Below are 12442 nucleotides of genomic sequence, written 5' to 3'. Positions count from 1 at the left end.
TTGACACGAAAAATATCAAAAAGCGGAAAGTGTCGCCTCTGATTGTCCTATGAGGACTGCAGAGGCTGATCTGATACGACACTTTACGCACATGCATTGAACCCCCTTTTCACAGATTACGGCCCAATTTAATGTTCGTTGTTGGTGTTGCTAATCATTTGTTTATATATGTATAATTGTTCATGGATAAAACATTACGACGCCTGTTAGAAGGCTGTCCGAAGATGCTGATTAATCAGCGAACTTTTCCAGAACATTCCATAAGGTTGCCGATTTTTTACGATATCCGCAAACTGTTCCGAATCGGCGTCAATTTTTTTTTTATAATTCTAATCACCCAATGCAGGTTGCATAATTGTTAAACATCACATGCAAAATGGTTCCAGTTCGACGAGGCACCGCCACATTCCGCTAAATCCAAATTCGCTATCATGTAACATTCGGAGGTCTAGTTGAAGGCAGATTTAAAATGCCGTATGTTATAACGGATATTTATTTATTTGGTTTGGGATTAAACAAGAACTGTAGCGCGGTCTTGGACTGTTGTGTATATATCATAAGAATGTATACTACATATTAATATACTTTGGAAAGACGTTTTTAATTTTTTATATTGACCAATGTTTACAGGAGGCGACAGATTCGCTCCTCTTTTCACACCTGACCTGCTTGGACGGTTGCATTTACAGTAAAGGTTTATACAAGTCAAACATTTCAGTGCTAGAATATACGGGTCACAATATAAAATAATGATCACGCTTCGCCTCGGTAAGTCTTGCTAAATCAATCAATCTTATTCAATTCAACATCTCCCTTCAGCGCCGCACATATACATTAGAACTGATTTATTTGGAATGTTTAATCAAACGATTACCATTTAACAAGTTGTGAATTTTTATTTATAAGCACCAGTTTCATTTCATCTTATAGCTAAATGATTTTATAAAATTATGTCTACTGGCCTTAACATGTACATAGAATTTTACGGTTCGTTCATTTTTCTTAAATTTGGAATATATAGATGGAGTGAATGTTTACATTTTAATCAGTATATCTTATATAGAGAATACCATGTAAGTGTAATTGTGTCCTTGTTTGCATCCGACGAGTTGAACCCATTAATGCCTAGTGGACTCTCCCATCCTTCTAAATTCGATCAATTTATTTCCAAAATTAGGGATGTCTAGTATATTTATTTCTATATTTAGAATATTTCTTACATAAATTCCGTTAAGCAAACAGCGCAGACCCAGATGAGATGCCGCATCATGCGGCGTATCATCTGGGTAAGGCTGTTTACCAAGGCCTTTTTTTCTAGACGCTAGGCATAAATGGGTTAATAAAGGTTTACATTGCGAGGCGTGTCGTATCGTGTAAGCCTTTCTGAGACGAGTCGAATCAATTCAAGTACACAATCTACAGTATTTTATTTATCGTACAATATTTTCTTTAACTTTATTTTTTTACTGATACATTCATAAATATTAAATTATTAAACGATAGCAAACACATAATTAATTCCCGAATATGATCTTGCGTAGTAAAATCAAAATTGTTTGTGATATTTCCCATTTACCGGTATACCACTCGAAATGGTCCTTAAAATTTCTACGCAAAAGCGCTCTCAAAAACAATCTGTGCCACCACAAGAAAATAATGTCTACATTAAGGTTCATAAAAAATTATCTAATTTAAAAATGGGAAAAATAACAACGGTAAAATTATTGTACCACGTGGCGAGGCTATCCTCAAAGGGTTGGTTATAAAGGCAGGGATTTGATCCTCCTGAGCTGGTGCCAGTCTAATCTCTGCGCTGAGGTTTGCAAAAACAGCGCAACAAGACAACATAACGCTATACAATCTTCACGCTGAGTGGTCGTTCCATGCTCTCACATACAATCACTGCCATCACAAGAAAATCCTACCAGATCTGGTAGGATGTTTCGTTTTTTGTTTAAGTATTATATTACGAAAAATAGTATCATTTTCTTATATATTTTGAATATAGTGTATAAGTTTAGGTTCATAATAAAACATACATTTCCTAAACTAAAAAATAAGTAAAACAACGGTACAATATTGTACCACGTGGCTCGACTATCATCACATGGTGGGCTATGAAGGGAGGGTTTTGATCCAGCTATACTGAATATACTCAGATCTCTTCGAGCGCGGTTGATCGCAATATTCTTCGACTTAGATGAGGCTAAAGTAAAACAACGAACTTAAAGGTTTCATTCCACTAGAAAACGGATGGAAACAAAGAAGGTGCTAAAGCGGTCGATTTAATTTGTGTGTCACATGACATATCTTTTGTATCGCTTACCCCATTCCCACTCAGAAGCAAAGTAAAAATGGCAATGTGCAAACAGCATAAAACCAGAACAGCCTGTGAGTAACTCGCAGTCTGTTTAGGTTGTATGCTGTTTGCTGCTCATCAGTAACTAAGGATTGGAAATGAAGCCTTTAAAACTTGAAGTTAGTAAGAAAGGTCTTATAATAAATTCAACTTTCTAAGCGATAATACGGTACATGTGTAGAAATATGTATCTATGTGGTAAAGTGTTATTTCGATTCAGCTAAGAATACCCTTTAAGGAAAAGAATATGTTGGTATGGGGGTCTCTGTGTGCAAAATGATGCATTTATATTTGCTTTAGGTTGTCGATTTTACCTTAAAATATATCAGGACAGTATGAAGTGTATTTTGACCAAAATAGCCCTTTTAAAATGTCTCAGGTAACGATGCTTCGGTGCAGTGGCACTTTGCCAGGGGGAAAGTCTGGTAAAGTAAAGTCAATTTAGTTTTTGGATGGGATTATTTAAAATGAAGAATACCGGTAATTTATTTAAACAAAATGTATGATATAAAATTTCTCGTAATTACAACGTATTAAAATTTTACATTGTGTAACGTTTAAAACAGTGCTAAGTGATCGAAACTTATAAACAATAGAGTAAACTGTGCACGTTAACTCTATTCAATACAAAGCGAACGTTAAATACATTTCGTGTAATTTAATACGTGTTGTAATTCAATTCAGTACTTAAGTACAAATGAAAAAATGCTGCAAGTAAACCGTGTTGGCTGGTAATTACACTGACAAAAGCAGTTCAGTTTTTTTAAAAGGGTGTAGTTCAAATATTTAAAAAATCATTTTCGAACCACGCTTTATATGGACATACATAGGCAAGTGATGACAGTCTTGATTTCTGGCGGGCGGAGGTACCATAAAATAAACCTCGGAATACATGATTATATTGTGTTCTTTATATTGTGTACACTAAAAAAGAACTTACGCCTCTCATAACTCTTGTGATATATTCAACAGTGTTTTAATCGGCTATTGAGATTTCACAGGCTAAAACCTTGTACTTTCGTCGCGACCATGGATCGGTGTCCGCTATGTTTTGGAACCTTCCAGAAGCCAAAGCTTCTTCCGTGCCTGGACACCATGTGTTTCACGTGCCTCGATGAATACGTGCTCAAGCATGCGCGCGCATCAGGGACATTCCCGTGCCCGGTGTGTGGCTTGGAACTTCCGGTACCGGATGGCGGCGTATCCAAATTTGACGACAACCAGCACATCAAGGTGGAACAGACGCTCGAGCGCGCCCAGGCGGCACATGGAGGTCATGTTCCGTGCGAGGTGAGAATAAGGGACAGGCCATGGGGTATCTTATTTAAGAAGTTTTTGTTATATAACTTTATTTATCTGAAGTCTTTGAATATCTAATCGGAGTTCTTAGGTGTAGAAATCAGACCTTATTTGAAAAAAATTCTGTTCCAGCTATGATAGTTTATTCGATTAAAAAAAACGTGTGGTCAAATTAAAAAATACAAATTCACAAAGTATCCATGTAAATGCACATTCCAAATAAATATCGTGATTCGTAATGATATACACCGCGTTCTGGGAAAACAGGGCCTAATGCATGTGCGTAAAGTGTCGTCCCAGATCATCCTGTTCAGTCCGCTCAGGCCAATCACGATCGACGCTTTACGCTTTTATCGAAATTTTCGTTGTAAGAGTCTCGATCTACGCGAACATCATGTTTTGGCGGAGAGTATTGGCATGTGCAGTCTTTGACAACACTTAACGCACATGCCAAAACGCGGCTTATTTATTGCCTAGTGTAATACTTATAAAACATTATTAGTAACATAATTGCTCATTTCTCTGACTACTTAAGAATACAATATTCTCTAAAGAGGAGTTTCGCATCATTACGAATGTTCTAAATTTTAATTGCCTACGGTCAAGGGGGCAAACTTTACTCCTAGTCAATGACGTCAAAAAGCACAACAACTATACACACACCTAAGTGTTGTAATGATGAGTAAAATGTTTATCGTCATTATCGAAGAGCCAATGTTTCTTTTCCACATATTAGCCATATGCCAGTGTTTCCCTCTCCTAAATAGTAAATACCCATACGCCCGTGTTTCGTTCTCCCATGTTACTTACACGCCCGTGTTTCCACCCCCACATTACCCATACTTCAGTGTTTCCACCCAGGTTCATTACCCATACCCAATGTTTCTATCCTCCACATTACCCATACTGCCGTATTTCCTTCACCAAAATTATCCGTACCCCCGCGTTTTCCTCCCCCACATTTCCCATACCCCCATATTTCCTTTACCAAAATTACCCATACGCCAGTGTTCATGTCCCCCACATTACCCAAACACCGGTGTTTACCTCACCAACATTACCCATACTCCCGTTTCCACCCCACATTACCCATACGCCGGGTTTCCAACCCCCCACATTACCCATACACGCATGTTCCCCCTAATTACCCATACGCCATTGTTTTTCTCCCCGTATAACCCATACGCCTTTGTTTCTGTCCCCCACAATAACCATACTCCGGTGGTTCCCTCCCCAACGTTAGCAATACTCCCATGCCCCCCCCCCCCCCATTACCCATACGCCTGGTTTTCTCTCCTCCACATTACCCATACTCCCGTGTTACCCCCTCATCACCAATACGCCAATGACTTTCTCCCCCATATTACCCATACGTGTTTTCCGTATGTCAGTTTTTCCCATACGTCCGTATTTCCCTCACCAGGTGTGCGAAGAGAAGAAGGACGCCACACAGCGCTGCATCGACTGCGAGCAGAACTTCTGTGGCGCCTGTAGTCGGGCACATCTGCGCCTTAACGTGGCTCGTACCCACGCCCTTGTCAGTCTGGCAGGTCCAGAGGGAAGGCACTTCCTCATGACGACTGGTGGGTGGTCGACTTCACAGTTGCAGGTCTTTTCACCCAGGATATTATGCTAATGCTCAGAGGCATACACAAGCGCTTGTGCGCATGTGTGCACGGGTGTAGTACCAAATACCGTATTTTGTAAAACTGGGTTTTCGCTTTTAAGAGACTTTCTATAAACGAAAAGTACAATACAAGTGGAAAGTGTCGTTCATGATAAGTCTATGAGGACATGAATTTAGCCCCATTTTCTCAGAGCGAGGATAATATTTATTAGAACGTACTAGTATTTAGTTAGAGAAATATTAGGAGAGAAACAAATTTAGTTAAACAAGTTAACGTTACGTTTGATGAATGGCTGGATATTAAATCTGACGCAAGTGTTTGCGATGTGTATTCTTATTTTATTGTTGGACCACGCTGGAATGGCGGAATGACATTAGCCGAGAACCACACCTTTGAATTAATAATCATTTTTGACAATTAAGAATATTAAGTACATAATGTAAAACCTTTTATATTAAAAAATTATTATTATATTAACAGTGGTTCACACTGCTTATACACAATCTATGTCGCAATTGCCTATTTTATAATTTATAAAGTAAACAATTGAGACATAAATTATGTATTAGTAGTATGAGCCATTGTTAATAATGCTCATGGGGTCATTGTCGACCTGAAATGGCCCAAAAGTCACCCGGGGGTGACTAGAAGCCGATTATTGTCACCCTAGGGTGACTTCAAGCCGATTCATGTCACCCTGGGGTGACATGAAGCCGATTCTTGTCACCCGGGAGCTTGAAGTCACCCCAGGGTGACATGAATCGGCTTCAAGGCACCCCCGGGTGACTTTAAGCCATTTCAGGTCGACAATGACCCCATGAGCGTAGCGGGGGTGACTTGCGTCGGCTTGAAAACACCCCAGGGTGACATGAATCGGCTTCTAGTCAACCAGGGTGACTTCAAGCCATGTTAGGTCGACAATGACCCAATGAGCGTTAATAATACCAATAAAAATGTATATACGATCACATCATACATAATATAATAACAAGTACAAGTATACTATCTTATTTTCTTCTGTCTTGCAGGTTACTGCGAAAAACATAAGAACGAGGAGCTGACGTTCTACTGCCGTACCTGTCAATATCCGGTGTGCATGCGCTGTCGCCTGACCACGCACGAGGACCACACTACCGAGGATCTCGTGGACTTTGCGTCGCGCACGAGACGAGATCTCAAAGTCGCGTTGGACGAGAACAAGGGCTTCCGGTTCCACATGCTGAACGAAATCGAGGAGTTGCGAGTGTACGCCGAGAAAACGAACGAAGCTAAAAACGAAATAACAAAGTTGGTGTCAGGAAGGCGGGAGCAGTTCCACAAAGCGATAGATCGGGTGTGTGACGCAATGTTGAGTAAGCTTGAAACGGAAGTGGAGCGCGAACAGGAGCGCGTAGTCGAGGACAAGGACGCGGTGGAGCGGGACATGCTGACTCTGTCGCAGAAGATCGCCACAGCCAACCAAATGGCAGACTTCGGCTCGGATATCGAGGTTGTTCGCTGCCGTCAGGACATCATCGGGAGCCTCAAACTGGCAAAGAAGGAAGTGCCTCTCAGTATGACGGGCATCAAACTCAACATTGAGTTCACATTCCAGACACAGGCGGAAATGAGTCTGCGGTACCTAGTCGGACGTCTCTCCACCGACCTGACCCCGCCCCGCTACATCTCCGTCAGCGAAGTGGCGACGTTCCGCGTTGAGAACACGTCTGACGTAATCAACTCCATCTGTCCCTCGATGGATGATAAGTGCTGGGTGGCGTGCGGCTGGAAGTCCGAGGTGTTCTTATTCGACAGGTTCGGGCAGCGCGTTCGAACCAAGTCTCTTGGTCGTGACGTTGATTGCCTTGCGATAGACTCGGACGGAAACGCGTATGTGTCATGTCGTGAGGAGCATTCCGTCAAGAGATTTGATAGGAACTTCCGGCGTCGAATGGCGACGTTGAACATCGAGTACCCGCGCGGTATAGCGACGACCAACGATAATAAGTTGGTGATCTGCGTCAACAAGACTACTACATATTTTGACTATGATCCCAGCCACGAGAATCGCGTCTTAAAACTGGGTCCTGACGGCGACGAGTCAAAGGAGCTGAAAAATCCGGCCCTGTGCTTCATGTACCCTATCCGGGTGGCGGTGAACATAAACGACGAACTCTGTGTGTCGGACAATCTAAAGCACGCCGTGCTGTTCCTGCGCCCTAACGGCGAGCTGAAGTCGGTGTATGACGGCTACCGGAAGACCGACGATATTACGCTTGTCAAGACGCCGACACGTGCTAACCTCAGAACGGCGCACTCGTCTACTTCCAGAACAGGTACAGTCAGTTTCAAGCTTCCGGAGAGCCGGAAAGAGCAGGACGGTCCGTTGGAGTCGACCCCTAAATCTATTATGGACAAGAGCCACTTACAGTTGAACAACAGTCCCAAGACCGTGCAGGCGTCCGACCAGGCGCTTGCGCCCATAAACTACAGTTACGAAAGCACCTTCGACAGCAGCGTAACCATAGAGAGCACCGTCAAAAACGACGACGCGGATGCCGGCAAGAACAATGCACCTGTCCCTGCGTACATCAAGGCGCTCAGCGGTATGACGGGCGCAATGGAGACTGCGAGCGTAACAGACGTCGACTCCGAGGAAGACTTCGCGCCCTACCTGCCACCCTTCGATCCCCGGGGTATCGCGTGCGACAAGTATGGTCACGTGATCGTCTGCGACTATAGCAGCAACATGGTTCACCTGCTGGACAAGCACGGCCGCTTTTTAATGTACCTACTGACGGAGGCCGACGGCATTTTTGGGCCCACTTCCGTCGCCGTCGATAGGGCCGGGTTCTTGTGGGTTGGTGGCGGGGACGCCACCGTGAAGATCTACAGATACATCGACTTTGAAAACATTTGATCCGAGAAAACGAAGTTTAATGTATTTTCGCTTTAATTTTATTTTTCGGTTAAATGAAAGTCTGTCATAAGCGAAAATCCAGTTAAGGCGAAAAGTGTCGTACCCGATTAACCTGAGCGTGCGGACTGCATATTTATCCACAAAACTTATAATTAGTTACAAAATGCATATTAGGGTAGTTACAAAATACATATTAAGGAAACAAAAATGATAATGTTGATGATGATGATGATGATGATGATGATGATTATGATGATGATGATGATGATGATGATGATGATGATGATGATGATGATGATGATGATGATGATGATGATGATGATGAATTTGATGCTGATGATGATGATGATGATGATGATGATGATGATGATGATGATGATGATGATGATGATGATGATGATGATAATGATGATGATGATGATGATGATGATGATGATGATGATGATGATGATGGGGTGATGATACTTCTAGAACAATAGATCTGAGCAAATTTTTGTAACCAACATTCCATTTAAATCATTACTTGTTCATGGGGGATCATGTGTAATAAAATGACAATATATGTAAATATTCCATTCATTATCTTGAAGTGTATATTGTATTGCCGGTAGTCAGTATCGCGTGGAATTCTTAAGGACCAGTTCGAGAGTCTTAAACGTGACATACCGTCCGTTTTCGAACCCGAGATATGTTATTGAATATTTCTTTAGAAATTATTGTGGCGAGAAAATTGTTTGGCGCGCGTAATGTATCAACAGGAAACCTCAAATGTCTCAACGAGGATAAGGCGGAGCAGTTGTGCCAAAGACTCACTGTTAACGCATTCAAATACAACCCATGAGGCACAATCGGGTCCCGGCGGCACATGACTCACACATTCGATTTTGAATTATTGTCCTTAATGAATAGAACATCGGGTTATTCACTATAAAAATAGATTAATATCAAATTTAAAGCGTCTAAAATTTCAAAAATCACACGTTTTTAAAGTTTGAGTTATATAATACGGTAGAGTATACATACTGTAAGTAAATGAATGTATATTATCCGATGTGAAGACGAAAGAATAGAGAAAACATTTTCACACGTATATCCATTTTATTATAAGGTACATATGCTTAAGTTAATATATCACTTTATGTATTGTATGCACAACATACTTCACAACAAATAGGATTTCTTTTAAAGTTTAGCATCGTATGCATTTGTGGCATTTATTTGAAGGACTTTAAGTTTCAAGATTGCTAAACTGTGTATCAAACAACATATTGCTGGTACTGTAATTATCTTTGTTACATTTTTATCCGCAAATGATGGCTTTTGGAAATTTCGAAAATGTCACACATGTTTTCACAAATCTTCTTGAATTCGATTCTGGTGAACTTAAAGACTACACCTGGACGTTACCTCGGCAACGGTCAAAATCCAATGTGGAGGTTGGCTTAATGTGACAGTTCATAGCTATATATATGGGCAGAAGACGTGTTTTTATTGAGGATATCAATTAAAATATCGTTGAAATCGGTTGAAAACGAACAATATAGCAATTTTTATTTTGGGGTCGAGTACAGTAAATTACGAAAACGTACGTGCTGATAGTTACCGGATAATAAGCCACAAATATACCCCTTTAAATGAAGAGAACTGGGTAACTTTTCTTATACATGTTGTATTTCATTCATATAATTTGCGTTATGGATTTTATGTTCAAGGAAATAACATACAAAGTCGGTTTGCATAGCTTGTTTTATTTGCATGGGTCAATGAATACGTATATGGTTGGTATCCTATAACGGTAACCCTTTGTTTATTGCGGCCATACTAAGTAACCACTGAATGACGAATACACAAATCCCCAGACCTTATCATCTGCAAATTCACCACTTTGAACCGCGACTTCATCTCCAGCGTTCAGCTGTATGACAACCGTCTGACTGCCTTGATCGTATTTTCCACCGTCCCCATGACAATACACGCGCGCAACGAGGTTTCCGTTATGAACCATGGTAGCCCGAACCTCCCCATTCTCGGCACACATAATACTCGAGGAGATCATATACACGCCGGACTGTGGAACAATGAAAACACCGTGATTTGCACGGAACCCACCTCCTTCATTCGTCAGTACATTCTCAAAGATGATGTTCTGATTAATGCCAATATGCTCTTGGTTAGCTATTTTCATTGCAGAAAATGCTACAATCCCCTCTGCAACCAATCGTCTGTGTTTGGATTGAAGTACTGTAACTTAAAAAAAATAACAATGGGTGCATACATTCGTTGCTTAATATTCTGAAGGATTTAAATCAGACAACATTCACTTAGATGCGTTCTTTTTTTGTAAATGTGATATTTAATAAATACTCCGGCTTCGAAACCCAAACACATTAAAAAAAACACAATGTTTATGTACATTTTCTAGGAAATATAATATAAAGTTATTTGTCAACTATAACTCGCATTTGTTTTTATTAATACCTATTTTTCATATGTTAAATACAAATAAGTAAACATTACCAGAAGTTGGCCGATCTGCAATTTCACCAAAAGCCGTGTATCTTTCATCTTTGCCACTCCGGTCGGATGATAATGCATTGTCGTTCTCAGGCGTGGCGCTTTTCCTGTTAGACAGTATTCTTTCCTTAACAATCGAAGCGACTTTTTTGTCAGACATGGTATTATTGTATCCATTCGTTGTATTGGTTTTGTCAGGCAATATGTTGTCGATGTCAAGCGTGACTTGGTTTGCATGAAGTTCCTTTACACTATCAAGTGCAACTTTTCGTCTGTTACATAATACATTTGTTCTTTCAAGCGAAGCGACTCTTCTGTCGGACAATGTCTTATATTTTTCTAAATCAGCGATTCTTTTCTGTGACATCTTATTTTCCGTTTCAAGCGCTGCGATTAATTTCTCGGAAAACGCTTGTTTTTCTTCAAGCACAGAGAGCCTGACAAGCAATGATTGAGAATCCATATCTGTTGCAGCTTCCACGTGTATAAAAGCAAATAAAACACAACATGCCAAAATGGAGAACATGGTCTTCATTTCAGAAATGAACGCCTTCCTTTAGAACGCCAACGTTTTCACCTGTACTACATTTCAGGCAGATAGCTTATCTAATTGCGCTGACATAGTTTAAAGACGAAATAAGTGTGTTTCCACAGTCATTCACATGTTTTCGAATCGTAATACGTTTAGCCACTTGGATAACTTATCTAGCGTCATAGTTTAGTGTGACACTTTGAGTCAAATATCCATGTTAAACGTTCCCTTTGTATTACTGATGCCTTGGTTTGCAGGCCATTGGAACTTAAACATCCTTGCTGGATATAGTACAACGTTTATGGATTTGTTACTTTGCAAAAAAATCAGTATATACCAGTATACAAGCAGTATCAATAAGCGCCAAGTTACTTGTTCTATTTAAATGCAAACACTAATTACTCTTATAGGCACACGTGTTATCTACAAGTATCAACCGCAGTCACGACATTGGAAGGCAATTAGGGAGCTCCCTGAGCACCACTGAAAGTGGCTAAACGGAGCTATGTCACCGTTATTCCAAACCCCGTTACCATAAAGGCGACGCTGTCTCAGCATCAAGCAACCAATTTGAATAGTACGGTTGTGAGGTATCATTTTGAAGGGTCTCATATATGTGCGTTGAAGAGTGAGGTTGGATTTAGTAATGAAATGTATCAGTTTACTATTACGGCAGCACTATTGTATCTTTGTGAAGGAAATAACACCAAGATATATCTTTTTGATTGATGTTTTTTGTGTTGGTAGGAGAGAAGGTAGCCAGTTTAAGAAATGCGATCAATCATCGTCTGTAAGAAAAATTAAACCCATTTATGCCTAGCGTCCTGAAAAAAGGACATTGCAAACAGCGTAGATCCAGATGAGAAGCCGCATAATGCGGCGTCTCATCTGGGTCTGCGCTGTTTGCTTTAAATGAATTTCTTTATGAAATATTCTAAATATAGAAATAAATATACTTGACACCCCTAATTTTGGAAATAAATTGATCCAACTTAGAAGGATGGGAGAGTCCACTTGGCGTATATGGGTTAATGATCATCATGTTCAACAACATTCTTCCTAGATTGACGTGGAAAACGCAATTAAAACGGGGATTGTTGATGTAGTGTTTACTATCGACCGTAATACATGAACTATGTGTGAACCATTTGTGAAAAACAATATATTATGGTGGACACTAAGGCGAGAAAAATAGCACATTAGAAAAACAT

The 12442-nt window shown here is 40.4% G+C and overlaps 2 protein-coding genes across 2 annotated transcripts; one reads left to right on the top strand and one right to left on the bottom strand.

Moving 5' to 3' along the window:
* The first annotated feature begins 3161 nt into the window (after positions 1-3161).
* Positions 3162-8503, top strand: LOC127831252 (uncharacterized). The gene is made up of 3 exons (XM_052356233.1): positions 3162-3649; positions 5082-5241; positions 6315-8503. The coding sequence occupies exons 1-3, from the start codon at positions 3389-3391 to the stop codon at positions 8183-8185; spliced, it is 2292 nt and encodes a 763-aa protein (XP_052212193.1). The 5' UTR covers positions 3162-3388; the 3' UTR covers positions 8186-8503.
* A 1414-nt stretch (positions 8504-9917) lies between these two features.
* LOC127831841 (uncharacterized) lies at positions 9918-11325 on the bottom strand. Its single transcript, XM_052356919.1, has 2 exons — positions 10703-11325; positions 9918-10426 (listed from the first exon to the last, which is right to left on the bottom strand). Exons 1-2 carry the CDS (start codon positions 11232-11234, stop codon positions 9993-9995), a joined length of 966 nt encoding a protein of 321 aa, XP_052212879.1. The 5' UTR covers positions 11235-11325; the 3' UTR covers positions 9918-9992.
* Positions 11326-12442: the final 1117 nt, after the last annotated feature.

This window comes from Dreissena polymorpha, chromosome 5, assembly GCF_020536995.1.
Source record: "Dreissena polymorpha isolate Duluth1 chromosome 5, UMN_Dpol_1.0, whole genome shotgun sequence".
Classification (NCBI taxonomy): domain Eukaryota; kingdom Metazoa; phylum Mollusca; class Bivalvia; order Myida; family Dreissenidae; genus Dreissena; species Dreissena polymorpha.
The sequence above is the reverse complement of the archived record's forward strand: the minus strand, read 5'-3'. Positions and strand labels throughout refer to the sequence as shown.

What these genes read in the sequence shown, in the direction of transcription:
- LOC127831252 (XM_052356233.1), top strand. Translation starts at nt 3,389, where the DNA reads ATGGATCGGTGTCCGCTATGTTTTGGAACCTTCCAGAAGCCAAAGCTT. An exon ending in GAGGTCATGTTCCGTGCGAG is followed by an intron (nt 3,650 to 5,081) that starts GTGAGAATAAGG and finishes TTCCCTCACCAG; the next exon opens with GTGTGCGAAGAGAAGAAGGA. An exon ending in GCACTTCCTCATGACGACTG is followed by an intron (nt 5,242 to 6,314) that starts GTGGGTGGTCGA and finishes TCTGTCTTGCAG; the next exon opens with GTTACTGCGAAAAACATAAG.
- LOC127831841 (XM_052356919.1), bottom strand. Translation starts at nt 11,234, where the DNA reads ATGAAGACCATGTTCTCCATTTTGGCATGTTGTGTTTTATTTGCTTTT. An exon ending in TGCAGATCGGCCAACTTCTG is followed by an intron (nt 10,427 to 10,702) that starts GTAATGTTTACT and finishes TTTAAGTTACAG; the next exon opens with TACTTCAATCCAAACACAGA.